Below are 23,967 nucleotides of genomic sequence, written 5' to 3'. Positions count from 1 at the left end.
AGTCTTAAATCTTCCCCAAAATGGACGGGGCGCCGTATAGTGCGGCGCGCCTTATGTGTGCACAGAGTTCCAAAATCTCAAAATATTGTTGTGTGACTTTAATGAGCGCTCTGCTTGACTGACTGGGAGCATTTCCTGCTGACACGCTGCTTATATAGAGGAAGGTGGACGTGACTGAGGACAGCATGCGGATGTAAAGGGGGAAGGGTGTGCGTGACAGAGGAGGCTAAAGACACGCCCCCAGTGGTATGTAGTTCCGGTATGTGCATCGGTTTGGCTAAAGACCCCCGAAAATGGCACCTACGAAGAGACACGCTTACAAAGCACAGTTTAAACTGCAAGCTATTATTTACGCGGAGGAACATGGGAATCAAGCAGCCGCAGCCGCGAGAGAATTCAAGATCAACGAATCCAAAGTTTTGTTATGTGAATCTACATACTGATTTGGAAAATGTATGTTTTATATGTATCACATATTAGTTTCACATACTGTAACCTTTGCATGTTTTATTGTTCCATAGCTCTTAGCACAGTACTTTTGTGTGTCTTTGCAAATGTGCTCAAGATGGTTTTGACTACTACTACTACTGTTTTTCTCTGACTACACCCTGTATTTCTCTTCCTTTCTCACCCTATGTATGCCCTTCATGCAGCACGCTCTCAAAATCGTTCCAATCGTTATGTTTGCACTTACATGCCTCATGCGGCAGCAAATCCACATATCGTGCCTTTATCATCTCCCAACTCATCATCTCTCATTCCTCACATCCTAAATTCTATTATTGATCCACAGACTCTGAACCAAACCATACATGCAGAAATAGGTTCCTTTCTCCCTTATGTTGGTGTGAACACTATACAAGATTGCAGGGGTTTTAAATTCACTGAAGATTCAGGTAGGCAGGGGCTCTTTATTTGGACAAGTTCACATTCCTCCAGGCTATACAATGAAAAAGAACAGCTACTTTATGTCATGCGTCATTTGTGTGTATGCCTAAAAATGTCCACATTTCAGCCTACGAGAACTTGTGAAACATCCAGAACAAGAGGCTTTACCAGTCTGTGTTTTCAAAATGTAATGTGGTCAACCGCAGTGCATGAATACAAATTGCAATTCCTCTGACCCATTCAGACCCATTATGAGATCTCTGTTTAAAAGGGCTGTGCGGCGGGAGCGCATTCAAAAGGGGCAGGGAGAAAAGCGCTGAGCAATGTAAGCCCAGCACTAAGAATTAGGATGTAAGTTGTTTTAAAGGAACAAAACATGTCAGCATTGCCGATAAATGTGGGTTCAATTTTACATAAAATGAAAAATTATATTTAATTCTATTATATCTCTGTCTGGTGACCCTAATGTTCTTTTTCATGTGTTTAAACAAAGAAAGTTAAAACCATTTTGGCTGGATTTTCCCCAATTTATTTTACGAAACATTATTTACAAGTGATATTGATAGGCAATATTTAAATTTGAAATTTGTATTGATATATTTGTCGATTTGACGATTTATTTATTTAAACAAAATGAACAAATCATGGCCGACTGGTTAGAGCGTCTGCCTCACAGTTCTGAGGACCAGGGTTCAATCCAGCCTGTGTGGAGTTTGCATGTTCTCCCTGTGCCAGCCTGGGTTTTCTCCGGCCACTCCGGTTTCCTCCCACATCCCGAAGACATGCGTGGTAGGTTGATTGAAGACTGTAAATTACCTGTAAGTGTGAATGTGAGTGCAAATGGTTGTTTGTTTAAATGTGCCCTGTGATTGGCTGGCAACCAGTTCAGGGTGTACCCCGCCTCCTGCCCGTTGATAGCTGGGATAGGCTCCAGCACTCCCGCAACCATAGTGAGGATAAGCGGCTCAAAAAATGGATGGATGGAAGAACAAATCATAACTTACTTACCAGTTACTCAGTACTTGATTTTTTATTTTTTTTAACCAATACATACTCAATGAATTATTTGAGGACTACTTTTTACTTTTAACTCATTCACTGCCAGTTGTTGCCTGAGCAGGGAACCCTCCCAGACTGCCAGGCATTTTCAAGCAATTTCACTCATTTTTCAAGGCCCACAGAATATTGTGTACTATGACTATGTAAACAGCAAAAACACCAAAAGAAAGAACAGACTCTCTTCTTCAATACACATTTCTTTTTTGTCTAAGGCTTATACCGTTCTTTAGTAATCAGAAGTCACATATAGGCTAGTTTCAACCAAATCTGTTTCTGAAGGAATAAAGCTGAGAAAACAGCCTTTTTGTGAAAGCAGACAGATGAAGCAGAACAATGACTTCAACACCAATATTTTTTTTCTTTAGTGAAAATCTCAAACATCTGAACATAAAACAACATTGAGAAAGTACTTTTGACATAAAAAATAATTTATTTACTATTATAACTATGCACAGAATTTACATTAGACAAAAATGCATGGACAAATGGGGCTCCCACACCTGCACTTTCTTCCTCCTCATCCTCCTCCTCTACGGTTTGCTCAATAGTCCAAGTTTTTATTACCTTGCACATAAAATCTAGCAAGGGTTTATCCACATCTGGATTTTATTCTTTGGTGGTGGTGGATTGGCAGACTGGGGTGATGGTCCCCCTTTTTAAGAAGGGGAACCGGAGGGTATGTTCCAACTACAGGGGGATCACACTCCTCAGCCTCCCTGGTAAGGTCTATTCAGGGGTGCTGGAGAGGAGGGTCCGTCGGAAAGTTGAATCCCAGATTCAGGAGGAGCAGTGTGGTTTTCGTCCTAGCCGTGGAACAGTGGACCAGCTCTACACTCTTGGCAGGGTCCTCGAGGGTGCATGGGAGTTCGCCCAACCAGTCTACATGTGTTTTGTGGACTTGGAGAAGGCGTTCGACCGTGTCCCTTGGGTGGTCCTTCGGGAGTATGGGGTACCGAACCCCCTGATACGGGCTGTTTGGTCCCTGTACGACCGGAGTCAGAGTTTGGTCCGCATATCCGGCAGTAAGTCGGACTCGTTTCCGGTGAGGGTTGGACTCCGCTAAGGCTGCCCTTTGTCACCGATTCTGTTCATAACTTTTTTGGACAGAATGTCTAGGCGCAGCCGAGGTGTAGAGGGGGTCCGGTTTGGTGGCCTCAGTATTGCATCTCTGCTTTTTGCAGATAATGTGGTTCTGTTGGCTTCATCAAGCCGTGACCTCCAACTCTTATTGGAGCGGTTCGCAGCCGAGTGTGAAGCAGCTGGGATGAGAATCAGCACCTCCAAATCTGAGACCACGGTCCTCAGTCGGAAAAGGGTGGCGTGCCCTCTCCAGGCTCGGGGATGATATCCTGCCCCAAGTGGAGGAGTTCAAGTATCTTGGGGTGTTGTTCACGAGTGAGGGAATAATGGAACGGGAGATCGACAGGCGGATCGGTGCAGCGTCTGCAGTGATGCAGACTTTGTATCAATCCGTTGTGGTAAAGAAGGAGCTAAGCCGAAAGGCGAAGCTCTCGATTTACCGGTGGATCTACGTTCCTACCCTCACCTATGGTCACGAGCTGTGGTACTACAAGCGGCCGAAATGAATTTCCTCCGCAGGGTGTCCGGGCTCTCCCTTAGAGATAGGGTGAGAAGCTCGGTCATCTGGGAGGATCTCAGAGTAGAGCCGTTGCTCCTTCACATCGAGAGGAGCCAGATGAGGTGGCTGGGGCATCTGATTAGAATACCTCCTGGATGCCTCCCTGGTGAGGGCATGTCCCACCGGGAGGAGGCCCTGGGGATGACCAAGGACACGCTGGAGAGACTATGTCTCCTGGCTGTCCTGGGAACACCTCAGCGTCTCCCTGGAAGAGCTGGATGAAGTGGTTGGGGAGATCATAGTCTGGGCTTCCCTGCTAAAGCTACTGCCCTGCCGACCCGACCTCGGATAAGCAGAAGAAAATCGATGGCTGGATGGATGTATAAATAGCACACAATAGCACAAAAAACATGAACGTCATGAAAATTGGTTGAGAAATGCAAGCTCATCCATCCATCCATTTCCCATATTGCTTATCCTCACTACGGTCGCGGGTGTGCTGGCCCCTATCTCAGCTGACTCTGGGCGAGAGGCGGGGTACACCCTGAACTGGTCGCCTGCCAATCGCACGGCACATATAGACAAACAATCATTCACACTCACATGAGTGTACCTATGGGCAATTTAGAGTCTTCAATTAACCTACCACGCGTGTTTTTGGAGTGTGGGAGGAAACCCGAGTACCTGCAGAAAATCCATGCAGGCAAAGTGAGAACATGCAAATTCTTCACGAGCGAGACTGGATTTGACCCTGGGACCTCAGAACTGTGAGGCAGAGGTGCTAACCAGTCATCCACCATGCCTACAGAGCTGCATTTCAATGTCCTTGCATTTCCTTTATGGGAACGTTCCCCATAATTTCTTTGAAGCGCCGTCTGATGCCACGGCACCGGTGCTCTAACTTGAGGTGCCCCCCCCCCATACACACACACACACACACACTCTTGAGCATAGCAACGCGACACAGTATTCCATTGTCATGCCTTCGCAGCACATACACAAACAATTCTCCCGTCGACGGCGCGCTTCGCCCTGCTAAATACAGTGAAAAGGCTTTTACGGACGAACACGAACGGATGAACACACACACGCACATACTGCTTGTGTCCTGTTCTCTGCTGAACCCTTGAGACTGACTCACCGAACCCCTGGGAGATTCAATCAGTGGTTAGGAACAACTAATACAGGGTTGTGTGTTTATTGAGTGATTTGTCTTTGAGACTAATTTATAATAATGAAGAACTCAACAAAATAAAATTTGCCTGCTTCCTAGACAGAATTAAATATTTTAGTTTCACTTGAACCTGAAATGAATGTGCATTCAGGTTACAGAGCTGTATCCATCCATCCATTTTCTGAGCTGCTTCTCCTCACTAGTGTCGCGGGCGTGCCCATCCCAGCTATCATCGGGCAGGAGGCGGGGTACACTCTGAACTGGTTTCCAGCCATTCACAGGGCACATACAACCAAACAACCATTCACACTTACATTCACACCTACGGGCAATTTAGAGTCTTCAATTAACCTACCAGACATGTTTTTGGGATGTGGGAGGAAACCGGAGTGCCCGGAGAAAACCCAAGCAGGCACGGGAGAACATGCAAACTCCACACAGGTGGGGCCGGAGATTGAACCCCATTCCTCAGAACTGTGAGGCAGATGCTCTAACCAGTCGTCCACCGTGCCTACAGAGCTGCAATACATTGCAAAAAAAGTTTTTCACAACAAGCTGCAAGTTCATTTTAATGCAAACTTTATTATTATCAAACTGAACAGGTCAATTTTGTGTGTCCTGTTCTGTCAAAAGACACAAAGTCGAGGATTTGAGTGTGTGTGAGTTTCGTTCAAAGGTTCCTACCAGCTTGTTGGAACATGACCATAGTTTGAGGTGTTGTGTGAACCGGCAGGGAGCGGGTACGTTGCACAGAGCTGTGGGTTCGACTTGGCATGCTGTTGCTGCCCCCAGGATTGGCAAACCACAGACCCTGAAGAAAAGAAAAAGAAACAAAACCATTTAATCAACTTGTTCACGAGAAAAAAATGCCAGATGCACCAGCTCGCGGGTATCTAGCGACTATACTGTATGTGTCGTCACTTACTGTCCAAAATTGTTTGACAGTTAACTTCTAACAAATACACAATCTCTGGGGTATGATTAAATAACCCAGTAGTGGCTTTCGCTTCACCCAAGCCCTATTCTTATGAAGTCTGGACACAGAGTCTCCAGAGGTCGCCAATGATAACACAAAAAGTAACTAGATTTGTTACTAGTTGCTCTTTTGTAAAAATAGTCATAACGGGGTGGAAAAATTGCTGAATATAGCGACAAAGTCACCAAGTTGGACAAGAATGTCAGAGACCATTTATTAAGAGACCTGGGAACTTAAATTGTGAAAAAAAATTATATGTCTCCTTTAATATTAGTTCTTAATATGCCTTAAATATTGCGAAAATTCCCCCCAAAATGCATGAGATTAACTAATTCACTACAAAGCAGAGTTTCTCATATTGCCAGTCGTTTTAGAACGTCTTGATTGATCTTTCAAGACCCACAGAATATTGTCTTCTGTGACAATATATGCACAAAACCTACCAAAAGAAAGAGTAGACTCTCTTCTTTAATCAGAAAACATGTTGTAGTAATCAGCAGTACAACACGGGTTGGTTTCACCAAAAGCAGACTTCTGACCAAAAAGCGGACAAAATAAGCTTTTGTTGTGAAAAAAAACGTCAAGCAGAACAGTCACTTTGACGCTAATATTTTAGCTTTTGTGACACCTTAAACTAAAAAACAACATATACAACAATGAGAAAGGGCTTTTGATGGCAAAATAAACATTTATTTAGGGCTATACAATTAGGAAACGTACCATGAGCGAGGCTGACCGATCACATGACTTGAGAGTGGCATTTTCTTTTTTTAAATATGGTGTTCACCATTCACTCCATGAACTTCTTTTCTCAGGATTGGGATATACACATTTTTTTTTTCTAAACCTGTTCTGTTCAGCTGCATGGCCTTGCAGAATGGTGGAGCTGTATGACTTTTGTGCTGGAATAGTTTTGCTGTGCAACAGGGAAGTTTGAAATACTCCCTCTGCTTATTTTTTTGTTTTATTGAAAATGGAGCTGGACATAAAACGGTTTTAGGAGACAGGCAGAGGGACAGAGTGGACAAGGGGAAAAGGGTTGGGAACCACAGCAAAACAGTAGTTAGTCTAGATATTTGAGCACAAGTAACATTACAACATTCAAATTGTGTTCTTATTTGTGGATGGGGGGAACACACCCTATGAGGACATGCAATAACTAACCAAGAGGACAGAAAAGGGCAGGATGTGGGAAATGAGGAAGGCAATGCTACTGACGAGTGGTGCGGTGGGATTCTTTTTGAGTGTCCCACAAGGGGGGGAGAGCCAGCAAGCTCGTCCAGAGCAGAGGTACCCCCCCAAGGGGACCACACCCACCGCCCAGGACTGTGGGGTGGCCCTCACCCAGCACGCCCCACCGCCCCCACCACTCCCGGAGAGAATGGGGGCCCCAACCACCAACAGGGCCCAACGCGCAAGCCAGCCGCCACCCAAAAACGGTCATACATCGCCAAAAGCGAGCCCAGTTTAAGCCAGCCGCCACCCAAAAACGGTCATCGCAGAGAATGCGAGCCCAGTTTAAGTGCCCGTCGTGGTAGTGGTGGTGGTGGTGGTGGGGGGGGGGCAGGAGTCAAGCCAAGGGAAATGTAAAACCCACCCTACACCCACCCTTATCAGGTCCCTGACTGGCAACCATTGTCCCAGTGCCGTGATTGTGTGTGGTGGGGTGTACTGCATTAAAATTGGAGAGACTAGTGTGGGTTTGCGAGACGGTCACAGGGCAATGATGACCCGTAACCGTCACCCCCACCCAGGCCAAACAGCTCCCCAAAGGATGTGCAAATGTATGTGGTGCATTAGAAATCCACGGGGAAAGGCATGGCAGGCCAGGACACCTGGCTGAGTGTCCTCCTCAGCCTGACAACGCCCTACCCCCACAGATGGGCGTATGATGCGTTAAAACTAGAGGACCGGCAGGACAGAGAAGGGGGTGGGGTAGTTGACCAGACCGGAATCCAGCACAGACAGTGCCTGCCCCATCATGCCTCGTACCAGTTCCCCAGGGGACCCTGAATGAGATTTGAATGTGCCCAATGTGCAAAGTATGTACAGTGTGAGTACTAAAAATGTACAGTGAGTGCAATAAGAGGCTAGACTCCTGCGGGTCCGGCTCGGCCCGACCAGCTGGAAGACCACAGAGAAGAGAGAGGCAGCCCCTCCCACACCCTACAGCATCTGTTCGTCTTGTAGAAGCTTGAATTTAACAGACAAGGTGGGAGAGACCCTTTTCCACACCTATCCGTTGAAAAACATTTGACCAATATATTCGGCGGTGGCAGTAAACAGTTTATGGCTTCAGCTATCAAATAATTTAGTGTAAGAGTATCCTACTAAAAATTGTATCGAATAATTGAGTATTTGCAAAATTATTTTTGCTTGGTTAAGGAGAAATTATGAATACACAAGAAAAAACTAAGCCATTTCACTTAAAAAAATGAGCGACCAATTGTTTTTTCCTTTTTTTAGATAATCAACTGGTTGCTTTCTCAAATTCACATTGAGGAGCAAAATATTTTATTGTCTAGAAATATTTTCAGTGAGGCAATTTCAAACTCAAATACAAATAAATACATATTTATTTATAATTAAATAACTTATAATTTTTTCATGTTAGCATTTCTTGTAAGTATAAAAAACATGAGACATGTATATAAAAAAAGGCATAAGGACCCTGTTGTACAACTTCACTTGAGCAGCTAGCATTTTAGGATGTGACATAATAATACAGTAGGTTTGTAGCTGTGCGTTTATGAGCTTCGACCAGACTAACTAAACTAAAATGATGATAAAAAAGGAAGACACCTCGATAGGAAACATATATATTACCTTTGTAATTTTTTATAATAATAATAATAACAATAATAACAAAGAAATAATAATTATAATAATAAATAATTTATATAATAATAAATAAATAGTAATAATAATGCATTTTAAACTTTGCGACTCACAGTCATATTTTTTCACCAACAGGACTCGATTAAAAAGTAGCCACTTGCAGATACATGAGTAGTAGACTGGCAATATGTCTTAGAGTGCTTAAGTGTTGGCGGACACTGACCAAAACTGTCACTTAACTAATATCACAAGCACCCAAATGAATTCACGTTATAGTCGCGGACACTGTTGAACCCGCATTGTGTCCTAATTGACTTTGCATATTTTTTTACAGTGCAATTCTGCATGCTGTTTTTTACAGAGTACAAACTCGCATTGTATTCTGCGTCCTGATCGGCTAATGTACTGTAGACCAATTTGAATCCATCTCCTCCATGCCATGTCTCCTGTACAGCACAGAATGCGTTCGGCTTGCTAAATTTAAATTAGTGTTCGACCCTAACCCTAAAAGTGTGACTAAAGTGCCTCCTTTTTGCAAGTTTTCTCCCCGACATAACGAACAATGTCGACGAAACGTGCTGCACCGACAAGGGCAACTGCGGTCGCACCCAAAAGGCGAAGGAAGGTGCTAACGATCGCAGAAAATGTGAGACTTCTGGACATGCTAAAGGAATGTAGAAGCTACGTGGCTGTAGGGCGCCATTTCGGAAACTTTGCGCATTTCAACTATCGCGCGTTATTTTTGGAACGTAACCCCCACAATAAATGAGGGAACACTGTACTTTAAATGCCAAAGTGTAAAAAATAAATCTTAAATCGAGATTTAAACATTACTACTGAGGTAGCAGCTCGAATATCTGCAGGTAGTGCATTCCAGAGTACTAGAGCCCAAACAGAAAATGCTCTAAAGCCTGTAGACTTCTTTTCTTTTGTGAGCATAGGTTTTGTGACAGAACAACTAAGCCAGCGAGATAGGATGGTGCTAAGCCATGAAATATTTTATAAGTAACAAAACCTTAAAATTGCATCTCAAATGATCGGGAGCCAATGCAAGTTGACCAGTATCAGAGTAATATGATCAAACTTTCTCGTCCTCGTTAAGTCTTGCTGCAGCATTTTGTACTAACTGCAGGCTTTCAATACTAGACATGGGAAGAAAGCAGTACATTACAATAGTCGAGGTGAGACGTAACAAATGCATGGACTATGATCTCTGCATCACTAGCGGATAGGATGGGCTGTATCTTAGCAATATTGCGAAGATGAAAAAAATGTGGTTTTGGTTAAATTCTTAATGTGCTTTTGAAAGGAGAATCAAATATAACAGAATTTTTTGCTGAGTCACTTTGGGTAATGGTACTTTTGTCAAAACTCAGAGTGTTGTCCTTACAACAAGTGCCTGTGTTTAACAGGTTCAATAATCAACAGCTCAGTTTTCTCAGGGTTAAGAAGCAAAAAGTTAAAGGAGAGCCATTGTGTAATCTCAATGAAACACACTATACAGCAAACATGTGGGTCAATTAGTTTTATTGGCATGTATAGCTGGATATCATCGGCATAACAGTGAAAGCTAAACTTATATTTGCGTATGATATCGCCAAGCGTCAGCATATAGTAAATACTGAACAAAAGAGGGTCAAGTACCGATCCCTGCAGGACTCCGCAAGTGACATTATAATACTCAGAGGTCACATGGCTTAAACGGTGCATCATCTCTGAGAGATAAGCTCAAACTCAAGGAAGTGCTGGGCCTGTAATACAGATACACATTTCGAGGCTATATAGTAGTATACTGTGATCAACAGTATCACGGTAGCGTTGATGAGATGTCCCAGTCCTTAGCTAGTAAAAGATCGTCACTTTTGCAAGGGTCGTTTCAGTAGAGTGGTCTGCCCTGAATCCAGACTGAACAAGTTAAAATAGATTACTAGAGGCCATGTGATCAAGTCTTTTGAGTAAGGGTCGAATAACATCTGTCTTGAAAGCTACAGGACAGTGCCAGAGAGTGATAAATGTATCATATTTAAGATGGACGATCCTACGATTAAAAACAGTTCTTTAACGAGTTTCTCAGGAAGAGGGTCGAGCAAGCATGTTCTCTGTTTTGCGACATGAACATATTTTCTGGGTGTGTCCAAGGATACTTCCTCAAAATGAGAGAGGCTAGCTGAACAGGTATCCGCCTTAGTGCCCATATTAGTGTGAATGATCAAAGAATTCAACAGGGCAAGGGCAAGGTGTCCTTAATCTCGTTCCTAATGAGCTCAATTTTTGGGGTGTAAAAAACTGCATGAAGTCATCAACTGAAAAGGGGGAGCTTTTGGAAGTAAGCTGATTTTGGGTTAGCATCGCTGCTGCAACAAATACCGTATTTTCACGACCATAAGGTGCACTTAAAACTCTTAAATTTTCTCCAAAATGGATGGGGCGCAGTGGCATGGTGGCCGACTGGTTAGAGCGTCAGCCTCACAGTTCTGTGGAGCGGGGTTGAATCCCCAGCCCCGCCTGTGTGGAGTTTGCATGTTCTCCCCGTGCCTGCAAGGGTTTTCTCCGGGCACTCCGGTTTCCTCCCACATCCCAAAAACATGTATTAACTGGAGACTCTAAATTGCCCGTAGGTGTACATGTAAGTGCGAATGGTTGTTTGTTTGTTTGTGCCCTGCAATTGGCTGGCAACCAGTTCAGGGTGTACCCCGCCTCCTGCCCGATGATAGCTGGGATAGGCTCCAGCACGCCAGCAACCCTAGTGAGGAGAAGCGGCTCAGAAAATGGATAGATGGATGGGGCGCCTTATAATGCGGCGCGCCGTATGTGTGCACAGAGTTCCAAAATTCATAAATGTTGTTGTGTGATGAGCGCTCCGCTTGACTGACTGGGAGCATTTCCTGCCGACACTTTGCTTGTACAGAGGAAAAGCGGACGTGGCTGAGGACAGCATGCGCCCGTTAAAGGGGGAAGGGTGTGCGTGAAGGAGGACGCTCAAGGCACGCCCCCAGTAGGTATATAGCGCCGGTATGTCCATTGTGCAAAACAACATCGGTTTGGCTAAGGACCCCCGAAAATGTCACCTACGAAGAGACACGCTTACCAAGCACAGTTTAAACTGCAAGCTACTAGTTACGCGGAGGAACATGGGAATGGAGCAGCCGCGAGAGAATTCAAGATCAACAAATCCATGGTTTGCAAGTGGAGGAAGCAGGAAATCGAGCTTCGCCAAGTCAAGAAGATGAAGCTGAGTTTCCACGGAAACAAGGCGAGGTGGTCCGAGTTGGAAGACCAACTCGGGCAATGGATTAATGAGCAACGAACAGCCGGAAGAAGCGTCTCTACAGTCACCATTCGACTGAGTGCAATAACTCGGTGCTTGCCATCATTCCGGGAGACTTGAAGAAGGAACTCCAACCGCTGGACATCCGTGTAAACAGGGTGTTCAAAGTGAAGTGAGCAGCGTGGGAGCGATGGATGACAGATGGCGAACACAGCTTTACTAAGACTAGGAGGCAGCGTTGGGCGAGTTACGGCACAATTTGTGAATGGATTACGGATGCTTGGGCTAACGTGTCTGCTTGCACTGTTGTTCGAGCTTTCGTAAAAGCCGGCATCGTTTCTGAGGAGCCGCACGGCAACGAGACTGACTCTGACGATGACAGAGGAAACCCGGCGTGTTTGATGGAGAACTTGCCCAGCTGTTCATTTCGGTTACAGAAGATGAGGAATTTGATGGATTTGTGGATGAGGATTGATAAAAAAAATAACGTGAGTACATTGTTAAATACTTCAATTAAGTACAATCGAACTCAGTTTGGCTCCCGGTGCCTTTTTAAAAACATTGTTTTAGTGTGCATGCATGCTACCGTATGTTTTAAGTTAGCGTATGTTTTACCATGCCTGCGCCCAATAATACAGCACGCCCATGACCGTTGTGAGGATAAAGCGGTATAGAAAATGGATGGATTAGGAAAGGAGGGCGATGCCCCCTCTCTTCTAGGTAGGACGTGCAACATGTGAACTCACAAAGTTTGGAGGAGACACCTTTTTTTTAAGTGGTAAAAACTTATTTGGTTTAAACCAACCCCTCCTTGAGCCGTCACCTTATCGTGGTGGAGGGGTTTGTGTGTCCCAATGATCCTAGGAGCTAAGTTGTCTGGGGCTTTATGCCCCTGGCAGGGTTATCTATGGCAAACAGGTCCTAGGTGAGGGACCAGACAAAGCACGGCTCAAAGACCCCTTGTGAAGAAGACAAATTATGGACTCAGGTTTCCCTTGCCCGGACGCGGGTCACCGGGGCCCCCCTCTGGAGCCAGGCCTGGAGTTGGGGCTCGAAGGAGAGCGACTGGTGGCCGGGCCTGCACCCATGGGGCCCGGCCGGGCACAGCCTGAAAGGGTAAAGTGGTACCCCCTTCCCATGGGCTCACCACCTGTGGGAGGGGCCATAGGGGTCGGGTGCAGTGCGAGCTGTGCGGTGGCCGAAGGCGGGAACCTTGGCGATCCGATCCCCAGCTACAGAAGCTGGCTCTAGGGACGTGGAATGTCACCTCTCTGGCAGGGAAGGAGCCCGAGCTGGTGTGTGAGGTCGAGAGGTTCCGACTAGATATAGTCGGACTCGCCTGCACGCACAGCTTGGGCTCTGGTACCAGTCCTCTCGAGAGGGGTTGGACTCTCTTCCACTCTGGAGTTGCCCACGGTGAAAGGCGCCGAGCAGGTGTGGGCTTATTCTATGCACCAAACACCAGTTCAGAGTACCCACCCTTTTTGGAGTCCTTGGAGGGGTGCTGGAGAGCGCTCCCGTTGGGGACTCCATCGTTCTGCTGGGGGACTTCAATGCTCACGTGGGCAATGACAGTGAGACCTGGAAGGGCATAACTAGGAGGAACGGCCCCCCCGATCAGAACCTGAGCGGTGTTCTGTTATTGGACTTCTGTGCTCGTCACGGATTGTCCATAACGAACACCATGTTCAAGCATAAGGGTGTCCACACGTGCACTTGGCACCAGGACACCCTAGGTCGCAGTTCGATGATCGACTTTCTGGTCGTGTCATCGGACTTGCGACCGCATGTCTTGGACACTCGGGTAAAGAGAGGGGCGGAGCTGTCAACTGATCACCACCTGGTGGTGAGTTGGCTCCGATGGTGGGGGAAGATGCCGGTCCGACGTGGCAGGCCCAAACGTATTGTGAGGGTCTGCTGGGAAAGTCTGGCGGAATCCCCTGTCAGAAGGAGTTTCCACTCCCACCTCTGACAGAACTTTGCTCATGTTCCGGGGGAGGCGGGGGACATCGAGTCCGAGTGGACCATGTTCGCGCCTCCATTGCTGAGGCGGCCGACCGGAGCTGTGGCCGGAAGGTGGTCGGTGCCTGTCGTGGCGGCAATCCCCGAACCCGTTGGTGGACACCAATGGTGAGGGATGCAGTCAAGCTGAAGAAGGAGTCCTATCGGACCTTTTTGGCCTGTGGGACTCCTGAGTCAGCTGATGGATACCGGCTGGCCAAGTGGAATGCAGCTTTGGTGGTCGCTGAAGCAAAAACTCGGGCATGGGAGGAGTTCGGTGAAGCCATGGAGAAAGACTTCCGGACGGCTTTGAGGAAATTCTGGTCCACCATCCGACGTCTCAGGAGGGGAAAGCAGTGCACCATCAACACTGTGTATAGTGGGGATGGGGCGCTGCTGACCTCGACTCGGGACGTTGTGAGCCGGTGGGGAGAATACTTCGAAGACCTCCTCAATTCCACCGACACGCCTTCCCATGAGGGAGAAGAGTCTGGGTTCTCTGAGGCGGGCTCTCCTATCTCTGGGGTTGAGGTCACCGAGGTGGTTAAAAAGCTCCTCGGTGGCAAGGCCCCACTGGTGGATGAGATTTGTTCCTCAAGGCTCTGGATGTTGTGGGGCTGTCCTGGTTGACACGCCTCTGCAACATCGTGTGGACATCGGGGACAGTGCCTCTGGATTGGCAGACTGGGGTGGTGGTCCCCCTTTTTAAGAAGGGGGACCGGAGGGTGTGTTCCAACTACAGGGGGATCACACTCCTCAGCCTCCCTGGTAAGGTCTATTCAGGGGTGCTGGAGAGGAGGGTCCGTCGGGAAGTTGAATCCCAGATTCAGGAGGAGCAGTGTGGTTTTCGTCCTGGCCGTGGAACAGTGGACCAGCTCTACACCCTTGGCAGGGTCCTCGAGGGTGCATGGGAGTTCGGCCAACCAGTCTACATGTGTTTTGTGGACTTGGAGAAGGTGTTCGACCGTGTCCCTTGGGTGGTCCTTCGGGAGTATGGGGTACCGAACCCCCTGATACGGGCTGTTCAGTCCCTGTACGACCGGAGTCAGAGTTTGGTCCGCATATCCAGCCGTGATCTCAAACTCTCACTGGAGCAGTTTGAAGCAGAGTATTATGTGGCTGGGATGAGAATCAGCACCTCCAAATCTGAGACCATGATCCTCAGTCGGAAAAGGCTGGAGTGCCGTCTCTGGGTCGAGGATGAGATCCTCCCACAAGTGGAGGAGTTCAAATATATTGGGGTCTTGTTCACGAGTGAGGGAAGAATGGAACGGGAGATCAACATGCGGATTGGTGCGGCGTCCGCAGTGATGGGGACTTTGTATTGGTCCGTTGTGGTGAAGAAGGAGCTAAGACAAAAAGCGAAGCTCTCGATTTACCGGTCGATCTACATTCCTACCATCACCTATGGTCACGAGCTGTGGGTCGTGACCAAAAGAACGAGATCCCGGATACAAGCGGCCGAAATGAGTTTCCTCCGCAGGGTGTCCGGGCTCTCCCTTAGAGATAGGGTGAGAAGCTCGGTCATCCGGAAGGATCCCAGAGTAGAGCCTTCACATCGAGAGGAGTCAGATGAGGTGGCTGGGGCATCTGATTTGGATGCCTCCCGGACGCCTCCCTGGTGAGGTGTTCCGGGCACGTCCCACCGGGAGGAGACGCCGGGGACGACCCAGGACACGCTGGAGAGACTACATCCTTCGGCTGGCCTGGGAACGCCCCGGGATCCCCCCGGAAGAGATGGATGAAGTGGCTGGGGAAAGGGTCGTCCCTGCTAAAATTACTGCCCCCCCGACCCGACCTCGGATAAGCGGTAGAAGATGGATGGATGGTTTAAACCAAGTCTCACAAAGCTCAAGTATATTAAGATTATGGTCTCTGAGAAGATCATTCGACTAACAAAGCTTTTGAGGAAAGTGATTAAAATTCACAAGACCGATTTTCATTAAAGTGGGCTGATTGATGCTAATTGCCCCCAGCATATTCCTAGTAGTAATATTAATAAGACTGCGTCGTTTAGAGCCTGTATTGTATTTCGAGTGGCTGTAGGCGCGGCAAGAGACTAATACTGCAGGAATCTGATAGTTATTTGTCAATTTGTCGGTAAAATGAATCGAGGAGGAATGCTTAAACTCCTCACACAGCACTACCTCAGTAGAAAGCATATCAGTCTGCAATGCAGTGGGTAGTAAATCAGAATGTACAGTATACTATGCCGCTCTTTTCTACATAATGAACTGTGAGTGTTGTTGGAGTACAGGATAGTGCTAGTCAGCCTTAACCTTACAGACTCCACAGCCATTCCAACAGGCTTGCTAATCACCTGAGTCCCAGCCTGCTCTAATGAGAGCTGTAAAGCAAGGCTCAAACAGTAATCTATGTTTCTAGAAATAGTGATGGCGCTTACCCCATAAGGTCGAAGGCCCACCTACCTCAGCATGGCATTGGCCAAGAAACTTGGCCAGATAGCTACAAACTGCAGTCCCTGTTCGCTACAGAAGCTAGCCAGCCACCGGTTAAGTCACAATAATCTGCAAAACTCTCATCATTGGTTCTTGCAGGAAAGGGCCCAGAGACAATTACTCAATGCCGACACATCTTTCTGGCGAAATTACAAGTGCTGGCTATGTTCCTCTTTGTAATCTCTGATTGCCTCCTCCTTGTATCGTTGGAGCCAACATGTATAACTGTATCCGAGTAGCTAGTGTTGTTAGCCCTGCGTTGGTGTCTAGGCCTGCTGCGTGTCAGCTCCCTAAGGCTAGCTTCAATGTCGGGTGCGCTGGCCCCAGGGATACACTTTACATTGGCTGGGTTTTTAAGATTGATATTACGAGTGATTAGTGACTAACGTGCGGGAGCCAGTACACTAAGAAAAAATGGAACTGGCTAAAGGATGCAATCTGTTATTTGTCTGAACAGGCTCGCTGCTGTTAGCTAGCCGCTTGGGGTTAATGCTAACAGGACTAGTAGGTCAGCTACAACCTATGCCATCAGGTGTGCGCCACATCTACAGTAACCAAACTATTCTGCTCTCGTTGGCGGACATGTCCCTCTAGCAGGGAAAGCCTCTCAAGGAGAAGTGTGCAAGTGGTGCGGTGGTCGGAGCTTTTGAAGCGAAGACGGTGGGACAGCCAGGCAGCCGAAAAGCCTTGTTAGTGTCCGAGCAGTGGCGCGGCTTAAGCTAGTAGCTTTGAAAATGTAAAAGCCTTTTCGGATGGGGAGGTTTTCAAATGTAAAAAAATGTAAAATAAAACCTCTGCCTACTCTACTGTCAAAAATTCAAAACAATATCAAGAAAGTAAACAACAAGGTAAAAGTAAAACGTAACAATGTGGGTAGACTGAGGAAAAGCATTAGAAGCAGTGTTGTACCTGAAGGAGTTCAATGAACAAAGTTTCATGAACTAGTTCATATTTTAGGCGAACGTGAAATGAACTTAGTTCCTTTCTGCCTGATAAACGTTATTGAGAACGCGCTCATTCTGGCGTATGTGAACGATTTTTGATCGACAATACATTTTCATTCAAGAGTGCCAGGTTTTGCAGGGACTCCCAGGACAAAACCCGGCTGAACACACTATCCGAGCCTTATATGTCAGGGGATAAATGCCATATTTGGCAACCGATTCGGTGTGCAATTAGGTAGGCACGCCACAGCTGCATGAGTGAATGTTTTCTTTCTCTTTTGTAATACAGTACATAATTGTAAAAATTTATTACGAGGAAAATTATTTTGTATCAGAATGCTTTATTTAAAACACTGTACGATCACACTGCGATAATATGGAATTAGTTTTCTAATATGAGAATAGATCAAATATTTTGTTAATATAGTCAGGCAGAGCTGCTAGGAACGGAAGGTTATCAGTGTCATTTCACCATCGTCCCTGTCATACTTTGTTGCATGTTTTTATTTGCACATTGAGGACAAAAATCTTGGTTTTGTTTTAATTCTTCATTTAAAATAACACCATTCAAGCAACAAGTTTTTGAGTTTGTAGGATGAAAGCTGCAGCTGGCTACTAGTGTGGACTGAATGCATGGCAACAATGGGGGGGGGGGGGGGGGGGGGGGGGAATAGCAGTATTTTGAGGGTAATAGCCCATCAGAAACATATTAAAAAATAAAAAATAATTATGAACTAGTTCATTTTTGTACCGGTGAACTTAGTTAAAAATTTTTAATTATGAACTATGAACTGAACTAGTTTATTTTTGGAACGAGGAACTGAAGTTTGAACTAGTTCAGGGAGAAAAAACCCTTCCCAACACTGATCCTGTATTATTTCACATCGCAATATATATCGCTGGATTAAAAAAAAAAAAAAAAAATCGCAACATCATTGTTTTCTAATATTGTGCAGCCCGAGTACCTATCTTTGTGTATCATTTTATCATTTGTTCTTTATTTTACTTTACTTTTTTTTCTTATTGAGATCGCACGGTGAGCACATCTGCCCCACAGTTCTGAGGTCCTGCGTTCAAATCCGGCCTCCCTGTGTGGAGTTTGCATGTTTTCCCTGTGCCTGTGTGGGTTTTCTCCGGGTATTCCGGTTTCCTCCCACATTCCAAAACCATGCATGGTAGGTTAACTGAAGATTCAAAATAGTCCGTAGGTGCGAATGGTTGTTTGTCTATATGTGCCCTGCGATTGGCTGGAAACCAGTTTAGGCCAGGTGTACGCCGCCTCTCGCCCAAAGTCAGCTGAGTACAGCTGAGTACAGCACAGCACTGGTAAAAACTCCACTGTGACAGATTAAAACTGTTCCGGCATAAAAGGGATACAGATATTCCATTCTGCTTGACCTAACAGCCAAACAGGACAAAAAAAAAAAAGGATATTTTTTACATTTTCCTATTTTATGTATTTTGTTCGTATTTAAGCGCAGTGTTAATGTTCACACTGCATAATATTACATTGGCTTACAGTAATATTAAGTGCAGTTTTTAAGAATAAAACCTCTGCCTAGATTTAAATGAAAACTTGGATCTATTTAGCTGCTCAATTTCCATGTTAGTAATTATGGTGATACTTGGAGAGGTTCACGACCCTTGTCCTGCATTCTTCTTCTCCTGTCCTTGTCCTGTCCCTCCCTCACAGGGTGTAGCACTACAGCCCCATACAACACTCATATTTAATGTTTAATTGTCGTAGATATGTAATGATTTACTTTTCTCATCTTGTTTAGAATTAGTGCTTTGTCTTTTGTCTTCGTCTCTCACTCCCCTCGAGAAACTTTGTTCTGTTCGACTGATCGACTCTGATTCTCAATAAATATCAATTATAATACTAAGAAACCACAGCCGCAGCTTAAAAACGCCACTGTGACACAGTAAAACTTCCGGCATAAAAGGGACCAGCCAAAAAGGCAGAAAACAATTTGTACTCAAGAGTACTTGAAAAACCTGAGCACTCATTGCATCCCTAAAAGAGTTGGATTCCATTTGACAAATATTAACATCCATGGCAGGAAAACTGGTTAAATGAAGTGTCTAAATTGTCCTCAAGTGTGATTGTGAGTGTAAATGACTGTATAAACCAGGGACCAACAATGCGGACCACTTAAGGCGCCTGTGAGTCATGTTCTAAAAATAACACTGGTCACAAATTGTTATAATTATAATTATTTTTTTGAGTGCTTTATATTTTGAATCAGAATTGCTTACATTATTGTAATTTTTAAAATAACGTCGTTTTATATAGAAAAATTAAACAAAAATATTTTATGTATAAAGAACTTTGACCTCAAGTCAAAGTTCATGTTTGTGCGCGGTCCCCTCACCGCTTTCCTGATACAGTGCAGCAGTGACGAGGAGTTAGCTTACTTGTGCTTTAGCCCAAAAAAACCATGACAGAAAAGCAAAAAAAAGGACTTACAATTTTCACAGTGATTGTGACAGTTCTTCTTTACGTTTTAAAAAAAAAAGTTTGCGTCTTATTTGCGGGACAACTGTTGTAATACCAAAGCGGCACAATGTGGAGAGACACTTCAAAACTTGGCACAAAAGCGTCAATGCAAACTACCCACCCGGTAGCGCATTAAGGATGGAAAAGGCCGGTTGATTAAAGGCACCTTTAGAAAAAACAATGAACTTTTTTCACGAGACCGGTGGAAAAAAAATCACAGAAAGCAACCGAAGCCTCGTTCAGAGCTTCACATTTTTTGATAAAGAACAAGAAAGCCTTTTCGGATGGGGAGGTTTTCAAAGAAACTATGAGGTACTGTATCTTTTTTATTTTTTTACTCTTTATTGGTGGCAAATGAGAAAGAGCTTGCTGGTGATGGCAAAAATGCTGCATGTAGACCTGCTCGCAAACATGGCGCGGGTCCGAATGGTGGTAAATATGATATTAAAGGCAGTCGAGGCTGGTTTGAGAAGTGGGAATCACAGTTTTATTAGGCACTGGGAGGAAATAAACAGGTTGCAGAGGAATTTGTTGCTGAGTTTGCAATTTTTGTGGAAAGTGAATGCTACCTTCCACATCATGTTTTAGGAAAAAAATATGAAAATGATCAAAAGAATGTGCAGCAAATTGAGTGAAGTGCAGGCATTGATCGAAAAGCATTACCTGAATAAAACTGGCCAAGAGAGCAATTAATCTTTTAAATGACTATGTGATGTCCCAATTTCTGAAAAAAAAAAAAAAAAAGAAAATAAAAGACAACTTTCCCTTGATCAATTTGTTGTGCCAAAGTCAACCAATGACTTGAATGAATAAAAAGAGACCTACGAAATAAAAAAAAATACTAATAAAAAAACAACACCTGAATCAGAATTACCCCATATTATGGAAGAAGACTCTTCTTCAATGGAGGAGCTGTAATCCTTCTCCCCTTTCTCTCCTCCTACGTTAAAGTTAACTAGCAATTTTTCAAAGTCTAATTAGTGTGTTATTTATTTATAATAGTGTGTCTTTACGTATTTCTATATTGCACTATATTAATAACCACACACTAATAAAAAAGTTAAGGACAACTTAGTTATAGGGCTGGAACGGATTAATTTCATTTCCATCCATTTCAATAGGAAACATTACCTCAGTTTACGAAAGTTTCGGCTTACAAACCGGGTCACGGAACAAATTTAAAACATCACTAACCTCTGTGGCAATGTGCAAAAATGATAAAAGAGTCTACTGTAGAACTGTGTGTATGTGTTGGTACTAGGCCAACCTTAAATACCTTAAACCCTCAAAGAGCAATCTTCCACAGCAGAAAGGAAAAGAAAAAGTACGTTCACTGTACGAAATCAGTGAACTGCTACAGAGAACATTACATTTTATTTCTGCGTGAAACAAAAACAGTTTGAACTCTTATAAAAGACGCTTGGTTGAAGTTTACTTTCAAATTGTCACTGTCTATTTGGGTCTTCCCAGTATTTATGAAATTTAATCTTAAATTATTCAATCTTAAATCCAATCTTAAAATATTCACTTGCAGCTAATCAAAAATGCTGTCTGCGTTTGTCACTTATCGCATGATGAGTGTACTGTCAGCTGTCAATTAGAATTGAAATTGACTATTTCACCGAACAATATAAAATACATACACTGTATTTGAAAAATAATAACAAATTAAAATATTTATTTTACCTTGGTTAATGTGATTTTTGCTCCTGAACCTCAGCGCACAGCATTTGCACATCAGGGCAATAAGACGTCAACCTTCATCTTCAGACACGATTGTAAACTGTCATCTGTGAGGCATGAGTGATGTATGTTTTTAATATAGTTCATTTAGAACGTAACATTAAACGTTCTGTTTTCTTTAGAACCTCTTCTTGGATTTGTCCATGAACTATTGCCATAATAAGGACGTTAATTCTTATCGTTCGTGTGTGTTTATGTCACCCTTAGTTTGTTGAGTCAGTTTACTGTTATGTTGGACTTAGTTGACTGTGGGATGTGTTCGACACAGTTACCTCCAGGTCAGTTCCACAGTACATTAAAAGAAGTAAAGCTAGGGGTTACTGCGCAACTCTATCCGCTGTGTAAGATGCTAGCTTGTTGTTCCGGTATTTGCTCAAAAATGTCTTTTGAAAGACAAAAGTGCCTCCATTTTCCTTGTGCGATACGTCAGCGCCACAGTATGCAATTTCAAAGTCACATAGAGTCGCAGCAGAAGGGTGAAAGAACCACATGCGGCTCCAGAGGTACGGGTTGCTAGGCATAGAGAAACAACTAGTAAGTCATTGTATTTGAGTCAGAGCAGAAAAAGCAGTATCTTCAACATGACTCCAACACTTCTGTGTGGACGTCTGGTCTACACACAATTGACAGTCTCAGATGCTAACCACACAAATTCCTCACTGTAACCTGCCTATTATACGTCCAACACTACAAGTTCCCCCACCACTTGCTCCCTCTACAGCCCCACTCATGGGCCTCCAAAGCAGCAGGCCAAGGAAAAACTGGAAATTCCTATGCACTGTTCTCACTGCTTTGCTCACTCTTTCTTTCTCACAAATACAAATGTAAACATTATATCTCTCAGTCTTTGCACCTCCCTTACCAACAGCTCTGCCAAACTACGACTCACGTCTCTCCTGAGTTTTCTCTTTACACATCTACAATACAGACACACAAGCAGCAAACTGAGGTTTTCCATCCCGTTGTATGGGATGAGTATGTGTGAGAGAGCGAAAGAGACCTAGGTTTCCAATGAAATGTGTCAGCCCAGACCAAAACGTGCCGGGATGAGCCTGAAACAGCTCCATAGCTCCTCCTGTTTCAGCATTTGTGAATGATGCAACGTCTATGGTATGTGGGGTGACTTCCCTACAAGTTGCATCCACCTCATTTCATTAGTCAGATGCCAACGCTACATCCTTTTTCTTTGCCTGTATTATTGCGATATGGAAAAAAAAAAGTCAATTCTTCTGCATAAATCATGAGGTCATTCTGCTATCCAGATTATTCTAAATATCCAAGGACATATTGTTCCACATTTTATATTTATTTATTTATTTGCCGATCACCACTTGCATCAATTATTTAATTTACTACATACAGTCCGCAATAGTATTTTTTTTCTATCAGTCAATTTCTAATGCTGTGAATGATCACAAATGTATAGTATAGGAACAATGACAAGAGAATATGCTATAGTCAGCAATTAACTGTAATTAAAATTTGAAACAAAAATTATTTGTTTGAGCCTGAAAAACAAATAAATGGCAATTTTAAAATTGTCAGTCATCATGCTGTGTAGTGTTAGCATCAATGCTTCAATAATAATAAAACATTTACAGTATAGTGTTTATACCGCCTATTGGGGACCAATATAAGGTATCTATAATCTATAAGGTTAGAGAATTATTACTAGATTACCTTGTCTTGCAAACTTTTAGGCATTTGTCATTTTCCTACAGTTGATGCAATTTATGGTGAATAAAATGTTAAGAACTGTATTTGCTTCATTAAGAACTGTATTTGCTTCCGTAATAATTTGGGTTTTATTGATGAGTAGTGCTGACAACAAAGTGAATTGCCTCCCAGATTTTCTGTTTGGAGGTACAGTATATTGCGGTCCACCGTCATAAATCCTTTTTTTTAAGGATGCGCCACAGATTCTCAATAAGGGCAATGGTGCCGATACTATGTGCCTGATTTATCAAGATAAATTGCGTGTGCACTCTTAACAGATTGCGCGTGCTGTTGGCAACAGATGTAACAGAGGTGGAAGAACGGCGTATTTAAAAGATGGTTTTGTGCTTCAGTTAGCGCTGACGGTTTTTCGACAGAAAAAAAAAGTCCCAAATTAAGTTTGAAATTATGGAATTGTATGTGTTAGTGCTAGACCAGTGATTCTTAACTTGGGTCCGATCGAAATCCAAGGGTTCAGTGAGTCAGTCTCAAGGGTTCGACGGAGGACAAGACAAATGCAGTGTGTGGGTGCATCCGTAAAAGCCTTGTCTCACTGCATTTATCAGGGCGCAGCGCACCACTGATGAACCCATTACTTGGGTACTGTATGTGCCGTGAAGACGTGCCGACGCATGGTTGCGTTGTGTTGCGCAGCGAGGTCAAGTTGGCCGTTTGACGTCAAGGTGCCGCGCCTGGAGTTGAGTTAATAGTGACGTTGCTGTGGTGTCAGCCAATAGGAGAAAGGCTGGCAGAGTGATTTCAGAGTGCTGACAGCGAAACACAGACATGAATAGATGCATTACTAGATACGTGGCAAACATG

The 23,967-nt window shown here is 44.4% G+C and overlaps 1 protein-coding gene across 1 annotated transcript in view; it reads right to left on the bottom strand.

Moving 5' to 3' along the window:
• samd4a (sterile alpha motif domain containing 4A) overlaps nucleotides 1-23,967 on the bottom strand; it is a 197,456-nt gene that overhangs the window by 33,474 nt on the left and 140,015 nt on the right. The window contains exon 11 of the mRNA XM_061670978.1: nucleotides 5,385-5,511. Within this exon, the coding sequence (XP_061526962.1) occupies nucleotides 5,385-5,511 (127 nt within the window). The remainder of the gene's footprint in view (nucleotides 1-5,384; nucleotides 5,512-23,967) is intronic.

This window comes from Phycodurus eques, chromosome 2, assembly GCF_024500275.1.
Source record: "Phycodurus eques isolate BA_2022a chromosome 2, UOR_Pequ_1.1, whole genome shotgun sequence".
NCBI classification, from domain to species: domain Eukaryota; kingdom Metazoa; phylum Chordata; class Actinopteri; order Syngnathiformes; family Syngnathidae; genus Phycodurus; species Phycodurus eques.
This window is presented reverse-complemented; position numbering and strand designations above follow the sequence as displayed.